The 23,396-nt window shown below is 39.0% G+C and overlaps 2 protein-coding genes and 2 long non-coding RNA genes across 10 annotated transcripts in view; 2 read left to right on the top strand and 2 right to left on the bottom strand.

Annotated features, from left to right (window-relative positions):
* Nucleotides 1-21,396, top strand: part of LOC127507920 (uncharacterized) — a 110,325-nt gene extending 88,929 nt beyond the window's left edge. For 2 of the 5 annotated variants that reach the window (XM_051885362.1, XM_051885365.1), the window contains exon 15: nt 21,162-21,396. Coding sequence is in view for 2 of the 5 variants with exons in the window: in XM_051885359.1 (XP_051741319.1) it covers nt 14,177-14,199; nt 14,887-15,258; nt 15,757-15,958; nt 16,056-16,163; nt 16,245-16,378; nt 16,482-16,652; nt 16,746-16,963; nt 17,078-17,296; nt 17,438-17,790; nt 18,185-18,451 (2,067 nt within the window). In the remaining 3 variants the exon portion in view is untranslated. Of the gene's footprint in view, nt 1-13,724; nt 14,200-14,886; nt 15,259-15,756; nt 15,959-16,055; nt 16,164-16,244; nt 16,379-16,481; nt 16,653-16,745; nt 16,964-17,077; nt 17,297-17,437; nt 17,791-18,184; nt 18,588-18,740; nt 18,806-18,883; nt 18,925-19,088 lie in introns of those variants that run through there. The other 3 variants (XM_051885359.1, XM_051885360.1, XM_051885364.1) reach the window with 3 other exon arrangements.
* The window catches only part of LOC127507941 (uncharacterized), a 144,519-nt gene that overhangs the window by 103,156 nt on the left and 17,967 nt on the right, over nt 1-23,396 (bottom strand). The gene's annotated exons all lie outside the window — the stretch shown is intronic.
* LOC127507918 (uncharacterized) overlaps nt 1-23,396 on the bottom strand; it is an 83,872-nt gene that overhangs the window by 47,672 nt on the left and 12,804 nt on the right. The window lies entirely within an intron of this gene.
* LOC127507940 (uncharacterized) lies at nt 8,548-11,501 on the top strand. 2 transcript variants are annotated; one of them, XR_007928540.1, is made up of 5 exons: nt 8,548-9,710; nt 10,362-10,531; nt 10,628-10,756; nt 10,834-11,001; nt 11,102-11,501. It is a non-coding gene; the product is annotated as an uncharacterized LOC127507940 (long non-coding RNA). The 2 variants fall into 2 exon arrangements; XR_007928539.1 differs by having other exon boundaries at nt 8,553-10,531.

Genomic DNA, 23,396 nt, shown 5'->3' with positions numbered 1-23,396 from the left:
CTATGTTTGTTTTTGTTTTTTAACCTCCAAGAATGTGAAATGATATTTATGTTTACCAATAAAACAATATTGCAAACAGCACCTGATGTTTTTAAAACCTAGAAACGCCCCTGGTTGGGGACACTCTATATGTTCAACAATGTTTTTGATCTGCCTGCATTGACACCTTTGTATGCGAACTGAGCTGAGCTGGACGATGACATGGCTGTTTTCTCCAGAGCTGATATATAGATAAATTACTAAACGAATAACTATTGATTTTTACTAAATCAATACTGAATTTACTTTAGCTGGACAATGACACCATTTTCTTCTAGAGCTGCGTTTGCTAGGGGGGTTGGGGGCATGCCCCCCGATAAAATTTTGATTCCACTGGTGTGCATATGTGCATTTTAAGACGTTTGAAGGCCAAAACAAGGGAAAACAATAGCTTCAAAACCATGTCAGTATTTCACACATTATTTGTCAAGCACAGCCCGATAACAGATACATAAACATGAGTATCAGGTTAAATGTTGCAATGAATGATCCACAATACAAACTGGAAATACAGAAGAGGATGTTTAATGCTACTGATAGTTCAATTGAAGAGGTTTAATGCTACTGATAGTGGTGAAATATCAGCATTCTTGGAAATATAATAACCAGTTGGTTTACAATAAGGTCCTATTAGGCAATGTTTGTTAATGTATTAAGTAACATTATCAATGAGCAATACAATTTTTATTTACAGTAGGCCTAGTTATTATTCTTTGTTAACTTTATAAAAAAGCCACTGTTCACTGTTTGTTCATGTTAGCTCAGGTCCATTAAATAATATTATCATACAACTTACTTTTGATTTTAATAAAGCATTAGTAAATGTTGAAATCGACATCAATAAAGATTAACAAATGCTTTAAAGTAGGCCTATTGTTCATGTTAACTAAAGAATTAGCTAATGTTAACTAACAAATGGAACCTTATTGTAAATGTTACCAAACAATAATAAAGAATCAGGACATTTTCAATCAATATTGAGGGTATGATTTAATCCAGAATGTAATTTTTTTTATGTGTAAGTCTTTAAGTTTTTCACAGACAGAGTTTAGATTAAGCCAGGATTAGGCCTTAGTTCAATAAGACATGTAAGTTGCTTTTATAAATGTGCCCTAGAAAAAATGAATAAATTAAAAATATAACAACATTATTTTATAAAAGCTACTTATAAATGTGCCCTAGAAAGAAAGAAAAAACATTACTGGTGGTGTGCTTTTGAACCAAAACAATGACACTTTCAGTTAAAGCAGCTCAAACATGCATTTTAGTCTGGGACTAGCTTAAGCCTGGTCTGTGAAATATATCTTTAATGACATCTTTGACACAAGTTAAGCATCAAAACTTAAAACAATACTCTTCCTACTACTAATGGAAACGACATGATTATGTTTGTAAATGCTTATGGCTGTTACATCTAGTAGTAAACATTTACATTACACTTGATTTCCACCAAATAGCACTAATATTCCTCCTTTTGTTGGACTTTAAATGTCATTGATCAATTTTTAACTTAAATACTGCTTTTATAAAACAAAATGTCATAGCCTATGCTTGTTATGCCTTAGTTAACTTCTTTTTAGAGCTGGGCAATACTATGTTTTTCCGCAGCGTTGAAATCAGGCAAATATAAATGTCAGGAAACCCGATTCCTGGTCATATGAAAGTCATTAAATGTTAATGGACCACCGCATCGTTGAATTTAAGCTAAAAGTTACCTTTCTTCGTGTTCTGCCAAAAATAAAGAAGACTTGTTCGATTCTTTTTATTTACCATTTTCTCTCAGAGGACTATGCGGCGCTGACTGCGTTATTTATTTTTTAAATTGCTGTTGCGCGTGTAGCAGTTGTGTATTTAGAAAATTATTTTGTGATTCCACTTGTCATGACCATATTTGGGGTTTCCTGCCGCCATGCTGACTTGGGGGGGTCAGCGCACTTTGTTGCTTCTCAGTCTGCATGAGACGTCAGAGCGGTAGGTCGCACAAAGTTCAGCGGTGATTCAATTAGGGCTGTATTTCATGTAACAGTTGAATTCACATGATATATTTGTATGATTGTGATTCAGAGCCCCTCTGTGATGTACACTCAGATGTTTCATTGATTATTTTATTTTTTTTATTCGCTAGTTATTTTTAATATCTGTAATTTTCTCTTAATCACTCACGTGGTCTGTGTGTGTGCGGGGGGAGGGAGGAAGAGAGACAGATTTCAACAATCACCAGTCAGCGACAGCTCCGAGTCCGAAGTGCTAAGATTAAACATCCAATATTTGCTTAATTCGTATAATATTTCCCCTAAACTCAGGGGCCTGTTCCAGGCCAAAAACATTCGGGGCTAGATTTAAATCATTCGGGGCTCGAGCAACAACAACAGCACAGTGGAGGTATTGGATGACGATGATGACATTATATCACTACCTTGTTAATGTAAATGTAATATACCCATGAATGCATTAACTATTTTAATTTGCCATTAAAGTTGAGAATGTAAAATGTTACTTTTTTTTTTTTTTTTTTCCTATTCTATAAAGGGAAGTAACACAAGTAACACTTTCACATAAAGTTTTATCTTATCTCTTGGTTTGTAAAAATAATACTTCATCATAGTGACACTACACACACACATACTGCACATGAACCATATCTCTCAGACAGACAGACAGATGAACGGACAGACAAATGAATAGACGGACGGATGGATGGATGGATGGATGGATGGATAGATGGATGGATGGATGATGGATGATGGATGGATGGATGGACGGACAAACACCTTGAGAGTTTTGTTCTGCAGTATTTTTTTCCAAAAGATCTTCCTTTGTGTTCAACAGAACAGTTTGAAAAGATAATTTAACTGAGCACACATTCAGATTTTACAATTCAAACTAAAATGTCAGAGATAATGACCCTCTTTGGAAAATTGTAAGAGTTGGTAGAGCTACATGGGTGTTTTTTTTGTTTGTTTTTTCAAAATGTTCCCCACATTCAACGGAATGAACACCGTTTCAGTTCAGCGATTCTCCGTCGTAACTGCCTTCGCCTGCTTTTCAGCCAAATCCTCTCCTGGGCTTTCTGTTTCAGGCAGCGTACGCACATATTCCCACGGCCTTGGTCAAGATCACAGCTTTGGGTGTGTTTGGACAGTCAAGAAGGCCTGGTATTTTAGGGCCAGGAAGCATGAACACATTTAACTGGGTCTCTTCCACTGCAAGAAATTGCGTCTCCTGTTCCTGTCCTCACGCACCGAATTCTGTGGACGTCTGAACCTGGACGGTTGAGGTTGCTGGTGAATTTTGTGGAAAAGCTCACCGGTGTCACCGGTGTGTAGGCGTTCACCAAGTACAGCACTGGTTTCTCGCAACTGCTGCTGACAGCTGCTGGATTCAAGCTTTTGAAGCTATCCAGAGTCTCCATTGCACTGAGTTTGCACTCTCTCTCCTGCTTGTCGTCCTGCTTCCAGTATCTCAACACCATACTATAGTAAATTGTAGTATACGTTATGGTATTTATAACACTTTGTTAATGAATGCTACAGTTTAAAAAAGCGTCTCGAAACCTTGCGGTTTCCCCCATTCCACTGCCCGCATCTCGCATTTTTCAAAGCACAAACGCGTTCTGTGAGAACGAGCCCTATGAGTGTACACGCACACAGGCAGCTCCACTCGGTCTGTCCGCGTTGTCCAGATACTGATACTGTTAGTTGCTTGCTGCTAGACGCGGCGCGTCTTGATGCACTTCACGCGCAGAACTTGAAACGCCCGCACATTTCTATTAGAGTTTTAACAAAATTAGTTTGTCTTTGAGCATTTTGACACGATTAATAAAGTGCAACAAATAAGACTTGAATAATGACAAATACAGATCATTAACAGCAAAAGAAGAAATGACAAACGTAGACTGAAAACATAAACAAAAAATGACAATAGCAACTATATGTACAGAATAAGAATATGATGACTATGCCAATTATGTGCCATTTTCTTTATAATTCATTGTTTTCTCCTGTTTTTTCTGAGTGAGACGGAAGTATTGCTTTTTTTTTTTTTTTTTTTTTTTTTTTTTTTCCCATTTTTGTTATAGGTAAATAAAATTTATTTAGGATCTTTTTGTTTATTATTTTGGCCTTGCTCCCTCCTAAAGCTTTTGTTTCCTATTTCTTCCCTTTTTTAATAAATTATGCTTCAGTTTGATCTTTGGTTGGCAGTGTTTCTTCTGTGAGCTGGGGTTGGGGATGACAAGTTCCCCATGGTCTCTCTCATTTTTGTTACATTTTTCCCTAGACCTAAAAAGGGGAGATTGTAACAGAACACAGAACTATATACAAAGCACATAACAATGATTAATAAATGAATGACAAAACGAAACAAACAATCACAATAATAAATTAAACAAATTACAGTTGAACTAAAACTCTTAAGAAACATGGAATTAACTATATACAAGAAAGAACAGCATGTAAACTCTAAATGTTTTGAACAATGAAATGTGCAGCTCAATTAACTCCCCATCACTCATCATGGCTCCACTTTTTGTCGATGCCATGTACTCACCGTCGACTGCGGAGCGGCTGCTTTGGCTGAAAGAGCCTGGTCATGCTGATCATGGATCCGTCACTGCCCAGCAGCTCCATGGCCTGGCCTGCTCGCTGGATAGCGCTTAGGCTTGTCTAAAAATGCCCCCATGGCTCAGACCGCTGTCGCCAGACTAGCAAGGAGTCTAAGGACAGCATGAGCTGCAGGGTTAGGAGCGACCGCACAACACTGGCATCTTCTTGGGCACATCCTCATCTGGACAGAGTGGCACTTGAGGAGTGTACTTTAGGTCCATCTGCCCCATTTCTGGTCAGGTCCAAGGCAAATCCATCTTCCTGGCACCTGTTTTTAATTTATATTATTAAATAAATAAAGCTGTCTTTCACAGTATAAACATGGCCTTTCTGCAGGTTGAAACATCATCTGTGTCTACGCACTAGCAGTAAAGTTATGAATGTATTTTTACTAAGACTCACCCAGTGTGATTCTCAAACGCGCCGAGATATAACGGACGCAGCCATGTTTGTTTACATTCTGCAATGCATTGTGGGTGTTGTGAAAAGTAATGTTAAGTTACTTTTGTGTTACTTTTTCTCACACGGGCTGGGCTTGCTTATTTGTCTTTTAATAACGACAAAAAAAGTTCTGTTTTTTGGCAAATGTTAAGGCCCTTCCACACCAAAAGTGAAACGAATAAATCTCACTCAGCCAAGCTGAGCAGACTACAAAAAAGTAACTAAGTAACACAATTAGTTACTTTTTTAGGGAGTAACGCAACATTGTAATGCATTACAAATCACAGGGCCCTACGTTTTCAACAGTAGCACATATAAAGCGTACGCACAGGCGGTTATGTAAGTACAGCAACCACTTGTGCGCATCTGGTATAAAAAAAATCAATAAAAAAAAGCCTTTTAGGGGGCCAAAGGCGATCGCCTACCTTTGCCTAGTGTTTAAGTCTGCCTCTGCCGCGGCTATGGCTGTCACTGCAAAAGCACGGTCCTCCCTACTCTTCAACCTTGTTCAAGGAGTGCTCTTGAAATATGAATATCCTTTCCATTTACTGAATATCCATTCAGCCTTTGAGTATTTGCACAGGACAACAGCTATTACTATTCCCAACATGTATCTGCGCGTCTTGTCCTTTTGTACATGTGTTGCGCGTCAAAGTGAAGACTTCATTCCCCGTGTTGCTGCAGATGTCATGTCGTAACACAGTTATGTTATTGAACGTCTACATCAAGTCTTCCCACAGTTTAATTAGGGTTAGGGTAAAATTCCAGGGGCTGCTGGCATGGGAAGAGTTAATTTGTCTTCCGGTCTCATGATAATATATTTTAATATTTATACTGAAGAAGTGCACTGGTACTAATAAAAGAAAAAGAATGAAATTAAGTAATGGGTTAAGAGAAATGTTATTTTGGAAACACTAAAGAACTATGTACAACAAAGCACTATAACAATACAACATAAAACAAAGTGAAGAGAACTATATACAATAACAAAACCAAAGTAGAAATAAAAAGAATAGAAGCTTGCAATAAAACAAGCATAAATAAATGTTGTGCACAGTATCCAGGAACCCAGCACAGAAGTGAAGGGGCAGCAAGCTTTCTTGATTTCTGCCTTCTTTCTCTTTCAATGTTTATATGTATACCACACCCTCCCTTCTCTCTCTCTCTCTCTGCCTGGACCGTCTGTATCCAGGAGCTCTCTCTGGCCGTGGCTCTGCTGAAGCCTTCAGAGAACGTCTGCCACTCCGGAGATGAGCTGGACTTGTTGAGGGTGGTGAGGACGGAGAAGGGTCAGTGGGGGCTGCTGCCTTTACACACTTCTCACCGTCCTGTCTAAAGAACGTGAACAATGAACAAACATAAATTAACTACATGCCAAAAAAATCGATGAAAAACAATGTAAAGATGTATTCATACCTGGCTGTGTGTCCTCCTCTGCTCATCACCACATGGCGCACATGTCTGAAGTACACGTCAAACCGCTAGAAAACAAAAATAGTTCTGTGACCTCACAGTCAAAGTCCAGGGGACGTTCGGGGTTGGGTTCTTTTAGTGGCCCTCGTCGGACCAGCCTGGTGAGGGCTTCCAGGTACCAGTAGCTTCATTTATATTTGATGCTTTTTTATATCTCATGTGTTCTGTATCCATTTTGTATCTTTTAAATTTTAAAATGAGTCTATCAAGACTCAAGTGGGGGATTTAATCCTCATCATTCTTCTTATGTATGCTTGCTATATTCAGTAGTTCTTCAAAGTGTTCCAATGTGACAGGTCACGTTGCCACGTTTGTGGTTAGATATTGGACGAGTACTGCAGAAGCGATGGTGTTTTCAGAATTAGTTGCTCATTTGAACTTGATGTACCTTTGTATGAAAATATGTCTGTTTCCATTTCAGACCTCATATTTTCACCTATCTTTGACATTTGACCACTCTGACCTAGTCGTTACCCCAAATATGATATAATGGATAAATCTGTTTGACCGTTTCTTGTTAGACCAAAACATAAGTTTGAGTGGGATGTAAGTTTTCCTATGCTTATGGTATAAAACGGACTGGGTCTTTGATAGTTTGGCTTTTCCTTTGCTGTTTTTGCTTCTCGCATCTCTTCTGCATCTTCTGCTTCTGCTTCTTCTCTCCTACCTCTCATTTCATTCTGCAAATGTCTTAATTTTGTTCCTTCTTTCTCTATATTCTGATCTTCATCTGTTAGATACAATATTTGGGATTTTATTATTAACTATTAATTACTTAATTCATTTGTTTGTCTCTATAATTTTTAATTAATAAATTTGTTATTCCTTATTCAAATTTGATCTCTCACATAATCATTGCTGGACCGCCTGGATCTCATTTTCTCAAGTTTTTGCATCAATTACAAAAATAGAAATAAATACAATTGATACTATAATACACAGACCTCTTCTCCAGACCACGAGCCTCCTGGCTCTGGGACGAACATGTCTTAAGTATAAGTCAAAGCACAGGAAGACAGACTTCATTTTGTCAAAACACTACACACAATTCACAGATCCACACATCAGTTGTTTTCCAAAATGAAACACTTCATTCAAAACTATACATTAATTTAACAAAACTCAACTTTGACACCGTATGGAGCACACATGGTTCAAACATTCTGATTCTGTTTGATTCATTTACACACTGCTGAACATATTCTAAATACAATATATTACACAAACAAAAACATTTGTGGAGACAAAACAAAAGCATGATTTTAAATGGAAAAAAAAAGAAGAGGAAAAACACCTAAGCATCATCTCTTGGCCTAGCTGGATCTGGCCAAAGCACTTCATCCACATCACAGGCGATGTCCTCTCTCTCAAGACAGCGAAGGAAGAATCTTCTTGACTGGTGAATCCATCCTTGCACAGACCCTGCATCAATCAATTAGGCCACAGGCTCCTCCATGACTTGAATGCATATCCTGACAGGAGATTGTAAACCTTCCATGTCAAAAAAAAGAAAAAGAAAAAGGAAGGGACAGTATGGTGGGATGTATTGGAGTGAAAATTGTGGATGCTTATGAAACCAGTTTTGGACCAGAGCAGATATTTGGAAATTTACATTGTCCCAGATGACAATGTGTCTCATCTGCTCTGCATATATTTGGTCTTCTGCTGTGAAGATTGGAGGGCCCCATTCTGCGTGATCACAACATACATTGTGATGTTACCCATCACGTTGGCCCGGGACATTCTTCCATTTTGTTGAAGACACATAAACTCACCTGTTGCCTTTTTGTAGTACTTGCACCTGATTGTTGAGTTTACAGTTAAGCACACAAGTGTCTGCAGACCTGACGGCCATGTTTGATCAATTGGTTTATAGGGGTGGTATTTTAGACAGCAGTGTCTTGAAATGGCAAAGAAGTGACATTATGTTAGATTTCTGTGTCTAATGTAGAGAAGTGTGTTTAGTGTTTTGCAAAAAGTGTGAGGCTGAGAATGTGCTTATAGTTGTGCAGATCTGGACTGAGGTTTTGCTCTTTGAGTGTAGAGTTTCAGTAACTGTGTGTTATTTTTAATTTTAGTGTGTAAGCAATCGTAAAAACTGTAAATCCCTGAAGAAGGGGTGATTTACAAAAAAAAAAAAAAAAAAATGTTGGTCATGCTGTCAAGAGAGGGGATTGTGAATTATTCAACATCTCTCTGCCAATTAGGTTTTGAATAACTGTGTGTATGTGATATCTCCAAAAACAGAATATCATGGCAAAGGTGTTTGCTACATGAGACAAATGTGTAGCCACGCCCACACTGACGACGGACAAGCGAGTAGACACGTGTAGACACGCCCACGCCATTTGTGACGGTAAATGTGAGTTCGTAGAGTTGTTTTAAAAACCATGTTTGCCAGAACATAACCACAAATTTTATTCTATTTTGTATCAACTATTTTCTAGCCCGACGTTGTTTCGAGTCGTTTATTCCCGCTCGTGCTCCATTCAAATCTTGCGCGCGCTGACAGCATTCGGTATTTTCTGAGAGATTTACATCAGACGAAGGGAAGGTAAGTGCAGATTCACAAAATCATTGTAAATAACATGTTTACATAAAACAACACCAGAGGTTGTTCAATGTTATGTCGTTATTTTCTGATTGTGAACCGCATTTTCTTTATTACTCGCGCTGATGTCTTGTTTTTTTTTTTTTTTAAACGTTATTTCTTAGGAAAACTGTGTGTAACTTAGTGTTTTGAAAGCATGGCCAAATTCTTGACAAATCTGTCCTAGCGATTATTACAAAAACTGTAAGACCAGAAACTTGAGTTTTATTTGTGTAGATATACAGAGCCCCATGGTTCAAAAACACTGTAGTATACAAATTACTATAGTATTTTTTCATATCGTGCGCATGATTGAGCAAATCGAGGGAACGAAATAGTAAATCGTGCTCGATTCATGTGTGGGTGTTTGTGTAGATGTAATGAATGCAGCTTCACACTCATTTATACTTCTGCCATAAAGCAGCTGTGTGGCCGTCTTCTCGTTCACACACGTGTTCTCTGAAGAACACAGTTAATAATTTAATAATAAAAACTGTTGTTGCAAATTGAAAACAGGTGCCAGGAAGATGGATTTGTCTTGGACCGGAGCAGAGATGTGCCAGGTACCTGAACATCGCTGCTATGGGCTCTGTCCCTGATGAGCCAGGAGGCTTGTGGGCTTATATTTATGCCAATCATTTTATTAGTCCGACAGCATCACATGTGGAGGACAACACCAAGCCGATCGATCATGAGGTGGTCTGTCTATTCCACGTGTGCGGAGTTCTTGAGCCATGAGAGAGAGAGAACGAGCCGTCTGAACCAGCCACTGCTGCTTCAAGGCACTGATCATGTCGATAACCAGAATGGGACTGTAACAGCTCTGTGATGCCTTGATTATGTCAGTATCTTGTCCAGAAATGTCAATAGTGATGCATTGTACAGATGGTTCTTCGCTGCATCTTGGACAGGGCCAAACTCTGACGACACATGCGACATGTGATCCAGTGACCGAACAGAGTCGAACCAGGAGGCAGCAGCTATTGTCCGTGTTATATCTGTTCAGTCATGTTTCTATTTGGCTCTTTGGCATGGCTAACATACCTTGAAGCAGCAGTATCGTTCAGACGGCTCGTTCTCTCTGTGATTCGTGGCTCAAGTTCTCCGCACTCTTGGATTTCTCAGCAGTCTTGTTGCCCTCTTCGCTGGTGATGTTTGGGACATTGTAGCTCCAGTGCACTCACTTGTGATTGAGTTTGTCCTGATTGTTTCAGGTGAATGCAGCGGCACCGGCATGAGTAAAGAAGTGCATATGCTACTTCCAGATCAACCAGGTAGCCCCGGATGGAGAACTGTGACACGCTGGCTTCCTACACGCGGGTCTCGCTCTGCTCGGGCCCGAGGCTCATATCATCATCATCATCATCATCATTATTAACACAAGGTAAGTTTATTTTATTTTTTTTACTCACCGGCTCATCACTAGCACAGTCAATGAGATTACCGCTTGTTCTTTTTTTTTTTTTTTTTTTTTTTTTAGATTTTCTTTACAGACTCTCCTCTTGCCAGGACGATGATCAAGAGAGCGGTCAGACCAACAGATTGGCAACATACCAGACCGGGCAATCTGGACTTGCCAATCCCAGGTGATCCAAGAGGGCTCAACGAGGTATATAAATATGAACATGTTTTTGCTAAATGCATTCAAAACTGTATGCAAATGCTAATTTTTCCTGTATTTGGTAGATGTGCTCCAGGCTGCACCCAATCTGCCTGAAGAAGAGCAGACCAGGCCGGTTCTGGCGCTCTCAGAGGAGCTGAACAGGGGTGTTCTGTGTCAGATTGTGACCTGTTTGAGTGGCACAGCTCCACACCATAGGACATGTAGGACAGATATGCTGTCTGGGCAACCAGGTATGAGCACACGCTTCACCTTTACATTTTTTCATTGCAGTTTCTGAGTTCTTAACTTTTGTTTGTAGTTAATGTGTTTTTGTATTTGTTCATTATTTAGACAGTCACTCTGGAGGAAGCGAAGGCGGCAGCTTCTGCTCACGCTCCGTGGGGTATTTAGCAAAGCCATAGTACAGAGGGGCTTCTTTCTCCAGTGGAGAGAGAAGCCCTAGAAGAGCAGCACACTGCGTTTGTTTTATTTAGGTTGCTGTTGCTTTGGTTTTGTTGTGTGTATATAGTTGGTTTCACGTTGTTTTATGCTTTCATGTAACTTTTAATCTTGTTAATTTCTAGTTTTCCCCATGTTTCCTAAGAGTTTTTATTGTTATTTGGTTGTTAATTAGTATTGATTGATTTGTGTGTTCTTGTTTGTTCAATAGTTTACTTTCTTTTATTGTTCATGTTTTATGCTGTGCTTTGTATATAGTTCTTTTTTTAAAATAATAAATAATCTCCCTTAACCCATTGCTTAATTTCATTCTTTTCTTTTTAGTACCAATACTTTTTTATTCAGTATAAATATTAAAACATGTGATCATGGGAACAAAAGTCAAATTTTTAGACTCATAAATGCTTTGATCTGAAATGTTATGCTTCGACGGGCTCATGAAGACACAGAACCCCTGCTATTGTCCACTAATATGGACAAAATGCATTATTAATCATGTAAAATGTATGTTGAATATGACTAGATCTCTAGAGGTTGATATCCTGGTGGAGTGTAGTAGATGAGTTGATTTAAAAACTTTTTTTTTTTTCACCAGTTTTATAGACTAAACTTAAAGTAGGTAAACTGAGCTGAAAGAGGAGCGTCTCTACAATGCTGTCTGGTAAGTTCTACTTATCTTTTTCTTTCCTTTTTTGTATATTGTGTGTGTGTGTGTGTGTGTTTGTGTTAACAGGCAGTAAGTCTTGTGATCAGACCCAAAGACGATGAAGAGAAAAACAGACCCAGTAGCAGCTCAAGATGTCATAAAGCCTTACTAAGGTCTTGATGGCCTTGCTTCTTCTTTTACAGGCACTGGACCCCGTGAAACAGCTGTTCAGTGGACCGCTGGCTTCCAGAAGCGTCGTTCTGCTGACTTTATTTTTCTGCATTTCATTTGGGTAGACTGAATTCTGGCTGTATATCTCTCTATTCTGACATTATAACTCCCAAATGCAAGAAAAAAAAGGCGGAATTTTGAGATAAAAAGTTGCAATTACCTTTTTTATTTTTTATTCAGTAGAGTCAATGATGTGGTTTCCGGAGCTTTTTAAGAGAGCCGGGGATGGAGGGTCTCCACGTCTCGAGTCCAAAGCTCAGAGAGTGAAAGCTGCTCTCCAGTCAAAACTGCAGGTTAATGTTACTAAAACTAGACCAAATGAGACTCCTCATCACCACATTAATTATGTCACGATATTAAAGAACTAATAAAGTGCAGAAAGTCCAGCTATAATGATGATTTTGTTTCTATCTGGTAGCTGTCAGTTTGCTGGTGTTCGTCTTCTACGCGGTGAAGACCAAAACTCGAGTCTGATCGTGTCCTGCGTGTTCAGCGGTGCTTCTGTCATCTCCTGGATGGACGGAACTTTACCCCACACAACTACGGTAAACCCCAGTATTCATATGTAATCTTGTAATACTGCAACTAGTTTCACATACAAAGAGGCCAGCCAATCATAATTCCAAAAGTTTGGAATAATTAAGCTTTTTTTTAATCTTTTTGAAAGAAGTGATTAAAAATACAGTAAAAAAAGTATTATTGTGAAATATTGTTACAGTGTAAAAGAACTGTTTTAATATTTAACCCTTTCATGCATGAATTATTAAGTCACAAAGTAATTTTTTTTTTTTAATGTTTGTTTTGAGGACCTTTATTTTTATTACATATGTGTTACAGCCTCAGACATGAGGCAAGGTTATATCTATATATTTATATCTATAAATTATATATCTATAAATTATATATTTATAATTTATATAGAGTTCTCCAACTCAAATCTCTTGATTTTTATTTCTCTCCAGTACTTTGCAGATGATGAAGAGTTTTTTTTTTTTTTTTTTTTAAATATTATTAATAAATATTTTATATAAAAAAAAAAATATTTGAAAACGCTCTGCATCTGTTTTGGAAACGCATACGATCCCGGTTAAAAGAGTTCTCCAACTCAAATCTCACATCAAGAACGTAGTTAGTGATATCAGCCGAATAAAACCGCTTCTGGTAATAGCACAGCTTTATTGCAGCAAATCCCAAATCAGCAGTAGTGTTTTTGTTTTTTTAAATAAATATTATTAAATTATAAAAAAATCCAATATAACCCTGCCTCATGTCTGAGGCTGTAACACATATGTAATAAAAATGGCACACACATTTAGGAAACTGAATAAAGAGGAGATATGAAAAGGAATTGAAATAACTTTTAGTTCTCATTATGCATACAGTTATAACAGATGAATGTTGCTTTAACAATTTTCCATAAAGGTCCTCAGACGATGTGTCGTTATCAGATCATGCGGTGATTTACAGCACATCATGTCTAATGTGTAAACGACAGGACTAACTAACGAGTGACTAGTGTTAATGGAAGTCATTAAAGTCTCTTATGCCCACCAAGGCTGCATTTATTTGATTAAAAACAGCATTATCGTACATTGATAATATTAATAAATGTTTCTTGAGCAGCAAATCAATTTCTGAAATTTCCGAAGGATAACGCGATTTAAATTGTAATGATATTTCTTTTTCAGGGTCTTTGAATAGAAAGTTAAAAAGAACAGCATTTAATACAAATAGAAAGCTTTTGTAACATTACACATGGCCCTTAAAAAGTTTGGGGTCAGTAAGATTTTTTTTTTTTTAAACAAATTGAAGAAATGAATACTTTTATTTAGCAAGGATGCACTAAATTGATCAAAAATGACAGTAAAGACATTATATATATAAATATATATATATGTTGCAGATATTTTCTGGCCCCTCCTTCTTGTTCTTTAATTGGCTCAACTTCAGTGACATCACTGCAGGTGAGCTGAGCCCCGCCCACAGGCACAAAACCACAATGTGAAATCACTGCTCTCTTACACTGTGTGTTCTTTGATCCAGATACATACTTGTTTCCTGCACTGGATAATTTGCTCTTTGCTGTTACAATGGCTGAACAAGCTCAGAAGAGGTAAGGCTTGTGTTTTTGAACCTTGACTTTATTTGCTTGTGTTACTGGTGTTTCCTTCAGAGGTTTTCTTCATTTTGAGAAATAAGTTATCCAAAAATAACCAGTTAAGGTCAGATGTTATATTGGTCACATTGAATTGTTTTGCTCATTTTAGTCGCATGGAGTTTAAGTCAAACCAATTTTGCTCAAAATCAAATTAAACCTAAGTTAGCAAAAAAAAGTTATTGTGTTTTGTTTTAAAGCAAAGTTATTGTACGTTTTTAAGTTTTAAACATTGAAACTGGGCCCCAGGTATTTTTCCAGACTTGTAAATCTTATAGTTGTTTACTCAGAATATTCCTAATCGTTTTGACTAGATTGTGAATACGGATGTTGAATATGTGCAAGTACATGCAACTGTGTTTTTTGGTGTATTGATTACAATGGTTAACCACTGGTTACTACAAAAAAAAAAAAAAAAACAATGTTTAAACTATATTAACCATGGGTTTTTGGTTTTATTTGAAAAGCATGGTTAATTTTTCTAAGGTTTTATTAAAGACAGTGTGGGGGTTTACTAATTGGTCACAGTCTGTGCTCTTTCACACCTCTGAACACCCATTACAGGCACTTACAATAGAAGTGCTAATAGACCAGGCCCTGTTCTGCTGTTCATATTTCTTTATATCTTGTCTTTTTCTCTTGAAGATCTGCCGATCGCAGCATCGTTCACTGCCTGCTCTGCCACAAGCCGCAGGAGAATCTCCCAGTCCACCTGACAAGGGTGTGCATGAAAAACAGCACCGCAGAAGAACGAGCAGATGAGCTGGCCAAGGCCAAGGCTTCCGGCCGAGCGTGGATCCGCAAAAACAGGGCCTGGAATTACAACCAGCTCTGTGAGATCCTGCCCGACAGGTGCTCGCGCATCGCCATGGTGAAGGAGCTTCTACGCCGTGGTTTCTTCATCACGGACCTGCCCCAGGAGTCTGAGCTGGTCTTGGAGGCTGAACGTGACTCTCCCAGTGCTGCCGCTCCATCTCCAACACAAGAGGCTGACCACCCATCTGATCGTACTCAAAAGTAAGTGCAGTAAACCATGTACTGTAAGTTGACTGCAAAAAATGCTTTTCTTACTCAGTGTTTTTGTCTCGATTCCAGTCCAGATATCTCTAAAAAGTGCCATAAGATATTGTCTTGTTTTCTGAGGGGAAAAAATCTAAATGAAGTGAATTTTCTTACCCCACTGGAAGACAATTTAGCTTTTTTAAGCAACAGCTCACATGATTTAGATTTTTCCTCCAGAAAACAAGACAATATCTTATGGCATTTTAAACAAGACAAAAATACTGAGTAAGTGTTTATAATTTCGTGACAAGACGGGGTTAAGGGTTTAAACGCGTGTGGTGATATTTCTGAGATTCAAATCAAATCGTCCTGTATAAACTGCAGAAATGCATACATTGACATTAATGTTGACCTTCATACAGTACATGTTGTAAGCTGTGACATTTCCTTGTGTTCAGTTTCACAAGAGTGTTGTCTTCAATAACGTGTCTTGTTTGTTATGTTTAAACACAGGCGGTTTGTGGATGGCGCTCCTGGCATTAAAGATTGCCAGACGATTTTGCGAGTGGCAAAGCCAGATTTCCTCAGGATCCACGGGGATCTGCTGAAGAGGAAAGAGCTGTCAAACACAGAGAAGACGCTGTACCGCTATTACTGCGAGGCGCTCTTGGTGTTCCGGCACATGCAGCGTCCAGGAACTGTGGAAGCCTTGACCGTAAGTTCATCTGTTTGTAATGAGTTTATACTCGTGATATGCTGAAATATTTGCACACGAATGCATTAGTAAATAACCCCTTTTCGATGTTTTCCAGGATGCAGACTGGGTGGAGAGGATCACAGAGGGCGGCAGAGTGGTGATCTGCGTACAGAAGCATAAGGCTTCAAGTATGGGAATCGCCTTGACGAAAGAGGAGGAAGCTGTAAGATTTAGTATGATTCAAACAGCAGATTGATTATCACCAGTGTTTTACATTCAATAACTCTTCTGTCTTTTTTCACAGTGCTTGCAGCTGTACTACAGGCAGATCAGGCCTGAGAACATTGGGCTCGAAAAATTCTGCCAAAGTTTTTTCGTGTCATCGTCCCGCGAGGCTGTTCACAGTGTCTCACAAGACATGAATCGCCTCCATGAAATGTACGTACCTACAAGGATCCACGTGCACGTGTCTGAACGGATACATCTTGTCAGTCACAGTCATATCTCAATTAACCTTTCTTTTTACATTTTCTTACTGCAGGTATAAACTGGCCCCTTTCACGAGTCAGGATGTACGGAGGGCTGTTGGGACGGCAGCACAGAAGCTCCCGGCGCAGCAGCAGGAGGCCGTGAACCAGTACACCCATAGCGCTGGTGCGGTCCGGCCTCGGGATGTTGTGGACGCAGCTGAGCTGTTGGACTCGTTGGCCGGGTATGTCTCTTCACCAACGATTTGTACAGCTGAAATGAGCAAGTTGTCCTCATTTTTCTCATATCTTAAACCCTGTATTCCTCACTTGTACAGCACTTCTTCGGACGATGACACCTCCTTAGCTGAACTGGGTACAGCTGGAACCAGTTCGCGGAAAGACTTCTCTGCCTTTGTGACCAGATTTCCGGTTTCTCTGGAGGGCCAGCCACCAACCAAAAGGCAGCGGGTTGATTCAGGGTTTCCTGCAGACCGTGTCTTTTACGACAAGTGGCGGACTTCTCAGTACGCCCAGAGAGAGGAGTATCTGCTGTGTAAGTTATTAATATTAATGCATTGATACAGCATTGACACTCATTAACTCATTGACACAAGGCCACTGTGACGAGTGACAGGCATGAGTAAAGTCATTTCATTCTGTCTTTCAGCACGCTTCACACTCCGCAAGCCTTCAGCCGTAAAGGTGGCGAGGCTGATCACGCAGGAGGGGTGGAAGGCCAACTATCCCAAGCCCGAAGAGATCGAACGGTTGTGGAAACCGGCTCCCAAGCGCACCATCGAGACTGATGAGGTCATAATTAGATGTGTGTCTGAGCAGACCTGGACAGGCCTGGCCATCAAGGACTTTGGTGCCGAGCAAGGTCTAGGTAAGAAAACCTTATGCAATAATGTAAATGTACATTTTAGCTGCCATTAACTGCACCAAGAACTAAAATGAAATCCTGAAATGTCTGTCTACATGTCATGTTTATTCAGTAACTCAAAATGTAATGCTCTCTTGATTATAGGAGTGGTTGCAACACGACGGTTTTCTAAAGGCGACATTGTGTGCGATTACCACGGGAAGGTAATCCCAGCTGCAGAAGGGAGGGCCATGATGCAGAACATTCATGACGAGGCCGGGTACGTGTTCTTCTTTAAAGCTGGACAGAGAGACCTGTGCATCGACGCCCAGACCTTCCCCTGCGAGTGCCACCCCGACGCAAACACAGTTGGCAGAAGAATTAACCATTCTTCCAAAAGGCCCAACTTAAAGCCCTTTCACTGTGTGCTGAAGGTGAACGGAGAAGACAAGGATGTCATCCTCTTCAAAGCACTGCAGGACATCACCGTGGACACACAATTCAAATTTGACTATGGGGTAAAGAGAAAGTCTTTCCGTGGAGAGGGCCTGAACCTGGAGTGGCTGGATGAGTAGGCTTCCATGTACTTTTTTTAGTAGGTTACACAAAGATGAATGAGCGGGCTAATTTTCCAAGCCATTCATTTTTTTTGTGCCTACTTTTTCGTTTTCAGCCACAAAACGCCACCTCTCTTGCTCTCCAAGTTGCCCTGAATGACTCTGTCTCTTTTTTTAGTAGGTTACTCAAAGATATGTGAGCGGGCTAATTTCCAAGCCACATATCTCTTCTCCTTGCCTACTAATATAATTTTCATTTTATGTTGAATGTTTGCATAAACACGAGTTCTGTCAAAATGGCACACTCTCACACACTCACAAACAGAGTCACATCAGTAACGTGTCCTTATTACAGTCTGCTGTGACAGAAACCCCTGCTGCCCATCATCTGTTTGTCCTGGAGAGAGAAAGATCACTGACTTCTCCAGCCGAGATAAGTTCAACCAACTGTTTTATATGCTCCACTAATCATTCGATTCACACAGACAGTCTGAGTCTAATCTGCGATTTCTTCTTCGTTGCAGCTACAAATAACCAAACATCAGCAGCTCACTCAGAAGAAGAAGAAGAAGTTTTAGCGTTCGTCCCACCTTTTAACAACTGGAGACAGTATGTGCCATGATGCACAGTACACAGTAATGACCTGTTCATTGCTTCTCTCCGTATATCAGTTTATTTGGTCTCCAAGTGCTCAACTTCAGTCCACAAAATTACACTTCCCCTAAAACCTTCTTCTTCCAGCAGTCAACACGACGAAGGTATTTAAATTAAAACAAAACTCATCCGACTCGTGATTTCATGACATCAGTTAATTTGCTTTGTTTGTTCAGGACTTCATGTGGCTTGTGTGTTCAATTCATCTTATTCTTCTCTTACTTGCATTTCTTTCAATGTCTCTTTATCTGTCACAGTGAGAAGGACTGCTGCCGGTCTGTTGTGAGGAACTCCAGATATATTCACATCAAACACAATCAAAGTATGTATTCATTGTATTCATCAAGTACACATTTCTCTTCGCATGTGTATATGCTTAAGCTCTCTTTATCTCTCACAGCAGACGCAAGAAAGTGTGGAGGAAACGACAGGAATCCACAGGTGCATAGTGCTGGATCTTTTGGGCTTAGACCTGATAAACAATGTGTGTTACAGCTGAAGCGTTGCTGCCTGTGATTCACTGAGCGTCAGCTCCAGTTATCCCTTCTGCACAGACAGCAGTCTGAGTCTAATCTGTGATTCTGTTTTTTCCATTGCATCAACAGCTAAATCAAGGCCCACTCCATGATGGACCCATGCTGGAGAGCTCCCTTCGCCCCCCTCTGCACCAGTTTGGGATCATACAAAACACACAACATTCGAATGGTCTCTCTGCTTCTGTTCTGATTGAAAAAAGTTTTGTACGACCCATTGTAAGAATAAAAGTGTGGTCACGTTTACCATTTGTGAATTTTCATGAGCGAAATCAATAGTAATCTACGACATCAGAAATTTTGCATGAGGCCAAAATATTTCCCCACGGCTTCAAGTTGGTCAAATGAATTCGCTGCGTTGAAAAAATGTATGTCCATCTCTGAAAATGAGGCGGGAGGGGGGTTTGATGTTGGTTCAAAAGGTGTGAACTGGGGGAAGCACTCAGGCATTACACTGTGAATTGTTTTTAATCGTTCAAAAAAGAAACATATAAATTGATAACATTTATTAAAACTTACTAATTCATTAATCAGAGTTTGTGGAAAATAATTGGACTGAAGGCTAGACTGTTTTTAAACTAAATATTGTCCTTTTATTTGCTTTGCACATGTATTTGCTGATCTATACTACTTAAAATAGCAATTAATTGCTAATTAAAATCATATTGTTACACTAATCAGAAACAAAAGTAAATATGTAGCCAATAACACGCATTAAATACTTTATCACAAAGCTGTGTTAATGTTTCCACTTTATGCATTTTCATGTTCTTTCATAAGTCTGACTGTAAATGTTGTTTTCAGTTATAGTTGGTCACAGTCGCACTCATTTAAAATGACAAAAGCATCTTTTGTCTGCTGGCTAATGCTGACATGTGTGACTCCATTAACACTACAGTCATTTATCTAGTATACTGTCGTTTACACATTAGAGATGGCTTAACTTGAAGCACCGTGGTGTGAGAGCAACAGGAGAGAATCAAATGCTCACCTGGAAGACATTTTTTTGTAAGATATATGTTAAACTATGCATCGTCAGTTTATGAGTAAATATCGATCGATCAGTACCTTTTTGTCTTACAATGGGAAAAGGTCTTTTTTCAGCTTTACTGCAAGCAGATCAGGCCTAAGAACATTCAGCCTGAAAAATTCTGCCAAAGGGTTTTTATGCATAACGTGACTTGAAAACAAAAAGCAGGATAACGATATAAAAACTACTTTGGGTGCAATTTAAATGTTTGTATACAACTGTTTTTATTTGAGTGTTTGACTGATTATTAGTCCTGATGTGTGTGAGATTGTTTGGGGGGTTTTGTGAAGAATGTACAGTTATTTTAAGTATATGTATTTGTAGATTGGGAGCACCCCTGACAACCCCAGTAACCAGAGAATAATTGGTGTTTTGTTTTTTTTTGTAACAGTTTTTTTTTTATTTCCCACTGCAACAAAAATGTTTTATTATAAGAGATGTTTACATATAGTCCACAATATATAATAATATCTGCATTTACACAAATGAAGCAGTTCAAAAGTTTACGTACACTTAACTGATTCTCAGTACTGTGTGTCATTATGATTTTTTATGACAAGTCCCAAGTTTGTCCTTTCCAGCATATTCTGCATATTTTAACCCTTTTCAGCAGTGAGTATGATTTTTAAGATCCATATTTTCACACTGATGACAACTGAGGGGTTCATACACAACTGTTACAAATGGTGAAAACATTTACTGATACTCCAGAAGGAAACATTGCATTAAAATTCAGGGCGTGTAAACATTTGTACAGGATAATTGGGGGGTAAATTGTTTTTATTTTGTCTTCTGGAAAATATTTTATGTAGCTTTTGTAGGGCAGTACTAAAAAAAAGTAGATCTTTAAATAAAATAAGAACAATTTCCAATCATCCTGTTCAAAGATTTACAGCCACTGGCTCTCTTAATGTGTTGTGTTGCCTTGGGCATCAGTGAATGTCTGCAGCTTTTGGTCATCCAGGTAACAACACACACTATTATGAATTAAGAATCAAGCATATGTCAACTTTTGAACTGGATCTTTTGTGTACATCTTCCATTATTATACCAAAAGTTGTCATTTTTAGAAAATGAAGAAATCAAATTAATTGTAATTTTACATTGTATTACAGAAGTCAGTGGGGACCAGAAACCATGTGTTTTTGAGATAAGTCTCCCCCAGCTGCAAAGGCAAATGTGCAAAGAACGAAAACTGAATAACATACTTGTGGAAGCTGCGGGACTGTTGCACTTAAGTGGACCCTACCAACTCTAACAATTTTCCAAAGAGGGTCATTATCTCTGACATTTTAATTTGAAATGTAAAATCTGAATGTGTGCTCAATTAAATTCTCTAGGCAAGTTTTAGTTTGAGTTTCTTTGTTCTTATGGAAAACGCTGATAACCAAATGCATAAACCTTCATAGTCCAGCTATATTTTCGATGGGAACTGTGTAGAGCTGCATGGGTGTTTTTTTTTTTTTTCAAAATGTTCCCCACATTCAACGGAATGAACACCGTTTCAGTTCAGCGATTCTCCGTCGTAACTGCCTTCGCCTGCTTTTCAGCCAAATCCTCTCCTGGGCTTTCTGTTTCAGGCAGCGTACGCACATATTCCCACGGCCTTGGTCAAGATCACAGCTTTGGGTGTGTTTGGACAGTCAAGAAGGCCTGGTATTTTAGGGCCAGGAAGCATGAACACATTTAACTGGGTCTCTTCCACTGCAAGAAATTGCGTCTCCTGTTCCTGTCCTCACGCACCGAATTCTGTGGACGTCTGAACCTGGACGGTTGAGGTTGCTGGTGAATTTTGTGGAAAAGCTCACCGGTGTCACCGGTGTGTAGGCGTTCACCAAGTACAGCACTGGATTCAAGCTTTTGAGAGCAGGTGCATCCGCTGGGAAGAACTTTGCTGTGCTGGAGAGTTTTGACTGCGCTTCGCAGGACCAGCACTCACTGACAATTTTCCTCACCTGCAGTGTGGCGGAGAAACTGCTCCGCAAGATCCAGCGCGTCAAGCAGTGCCGCTGCATGTCCGTCAGCGTGTCCGAGTCTAAAAAAAAGTGAGAGGACAAATGTGACCCTGGTTAAACGAAGGCTTTACCCTAGACACCTGCTGTGAAACCTTCAGCACAGTCTTCAGACAGACAGAGGATTTGAGAGAGTTTGTTTCCACCATTAAAAAAAAAAAAAAATGTAATTGCGCCTTTTTCTCTCACAGTTCTTCTGAATATACTGGGATGGCTTGAGGGTGAGAAAATCATGGGATAATTTTCATTTTTGGATGAACTATCCCTTTATTTAAGAGTACTGGAGAGGTATCCTAACTTATAGTTAGGAGTAACAAGATGGCAGCAGAGCTGAGGAGACACATGCTTTCAAATGAAGATATGATGTATTGGAGCTGAATGATGACACGGAGTTGATAAAACGATATAAACGATATAAACTTGATTGTCAAGGAATTCTTTTTGTAACTGACCTAATTAGAAATGTAATAACTTCTCCCACTCTACAAATCAATGCATTCAATTCATTCGGATTGACAAAAATGGGTGCATGTAAACGTAGCCACTGAGAGCGATTGCCCCCAACTGGTCCCATGGGTACATGAAAGTACTCACTGGTACACATGGAAGTCACAAAAGAGTGACAGGGCACACTTAATTTGAAGTGGGCGGTAAAAAGAAGTAAATTGCAGCAAATCCCAAATCAGCAGTGGTGGTTTTTTTTTTTTTTTTTTTTTTTTTTTAAATAAATATTATTAAATTATAAAAAAATCCAATATAACCCTGCCTCATGTCTGAGGCTGTAACACATATGTAATAAAAATGGCACACACATTTAGGAAACTGAATAAAGAGGAGATATGAAAAGGAATTGAAATAACTTTTAGTTCTCATTATGCATACAGTTATAACAGATGAATGTTGCTTTAACAATTTTCCATAAAGGTCCTCAGACGATGTGTCGTTATCAGATCATGCGGTGATTTACAGCACATCATGTCTAATGTGTAAACGACAGGACTAACTAACGAGTGACTAGTGTTAATGGAAGTCATTAAAGTCTCTTATGCCCACCAAGGCTGCATTTATTTGATTAAAAACAGCATTATTGTGAAATATCATTACAATTTAAAATCACTGTTTTCTAGTGAATATATTTATTATCAGTGCTGAAAACAGTTGTGCTGCTTCATATTTTTGTGGAAACCATGATACCATTCAACATTTTTGGTAAGATTAAAACAAAAGAGAAATACTTTTATTCATCAAGGAAGCATTAAATTTATCAAAAGTGACAGTGACAAATAAATTCTGTTCATTGAACTTTCTATTCATCAAAGAATCCAGAAAAATTAAATC

This window comes from Ctenopharyngodon idella, unplaced genomic scaffold (genome assembly GCF_019924925.1).
Source record: "Ctenopharyngodon idella isolate HZGC_01 unplaced genomic scaffold, HZGC01 HZGC01CH25, whole genome shotgun sequence".
Classification (NCBI taxonomy): Eukaryota; Metazoa; Chordata; class Actinopteri; order Cypriniformes; family Xenocyprididae; genus Ctenopharyngodon; species Ctenopharyngodon idella.
This window is presented reverse-complemented; position numbering and strand designations above follow the sequence as displayed.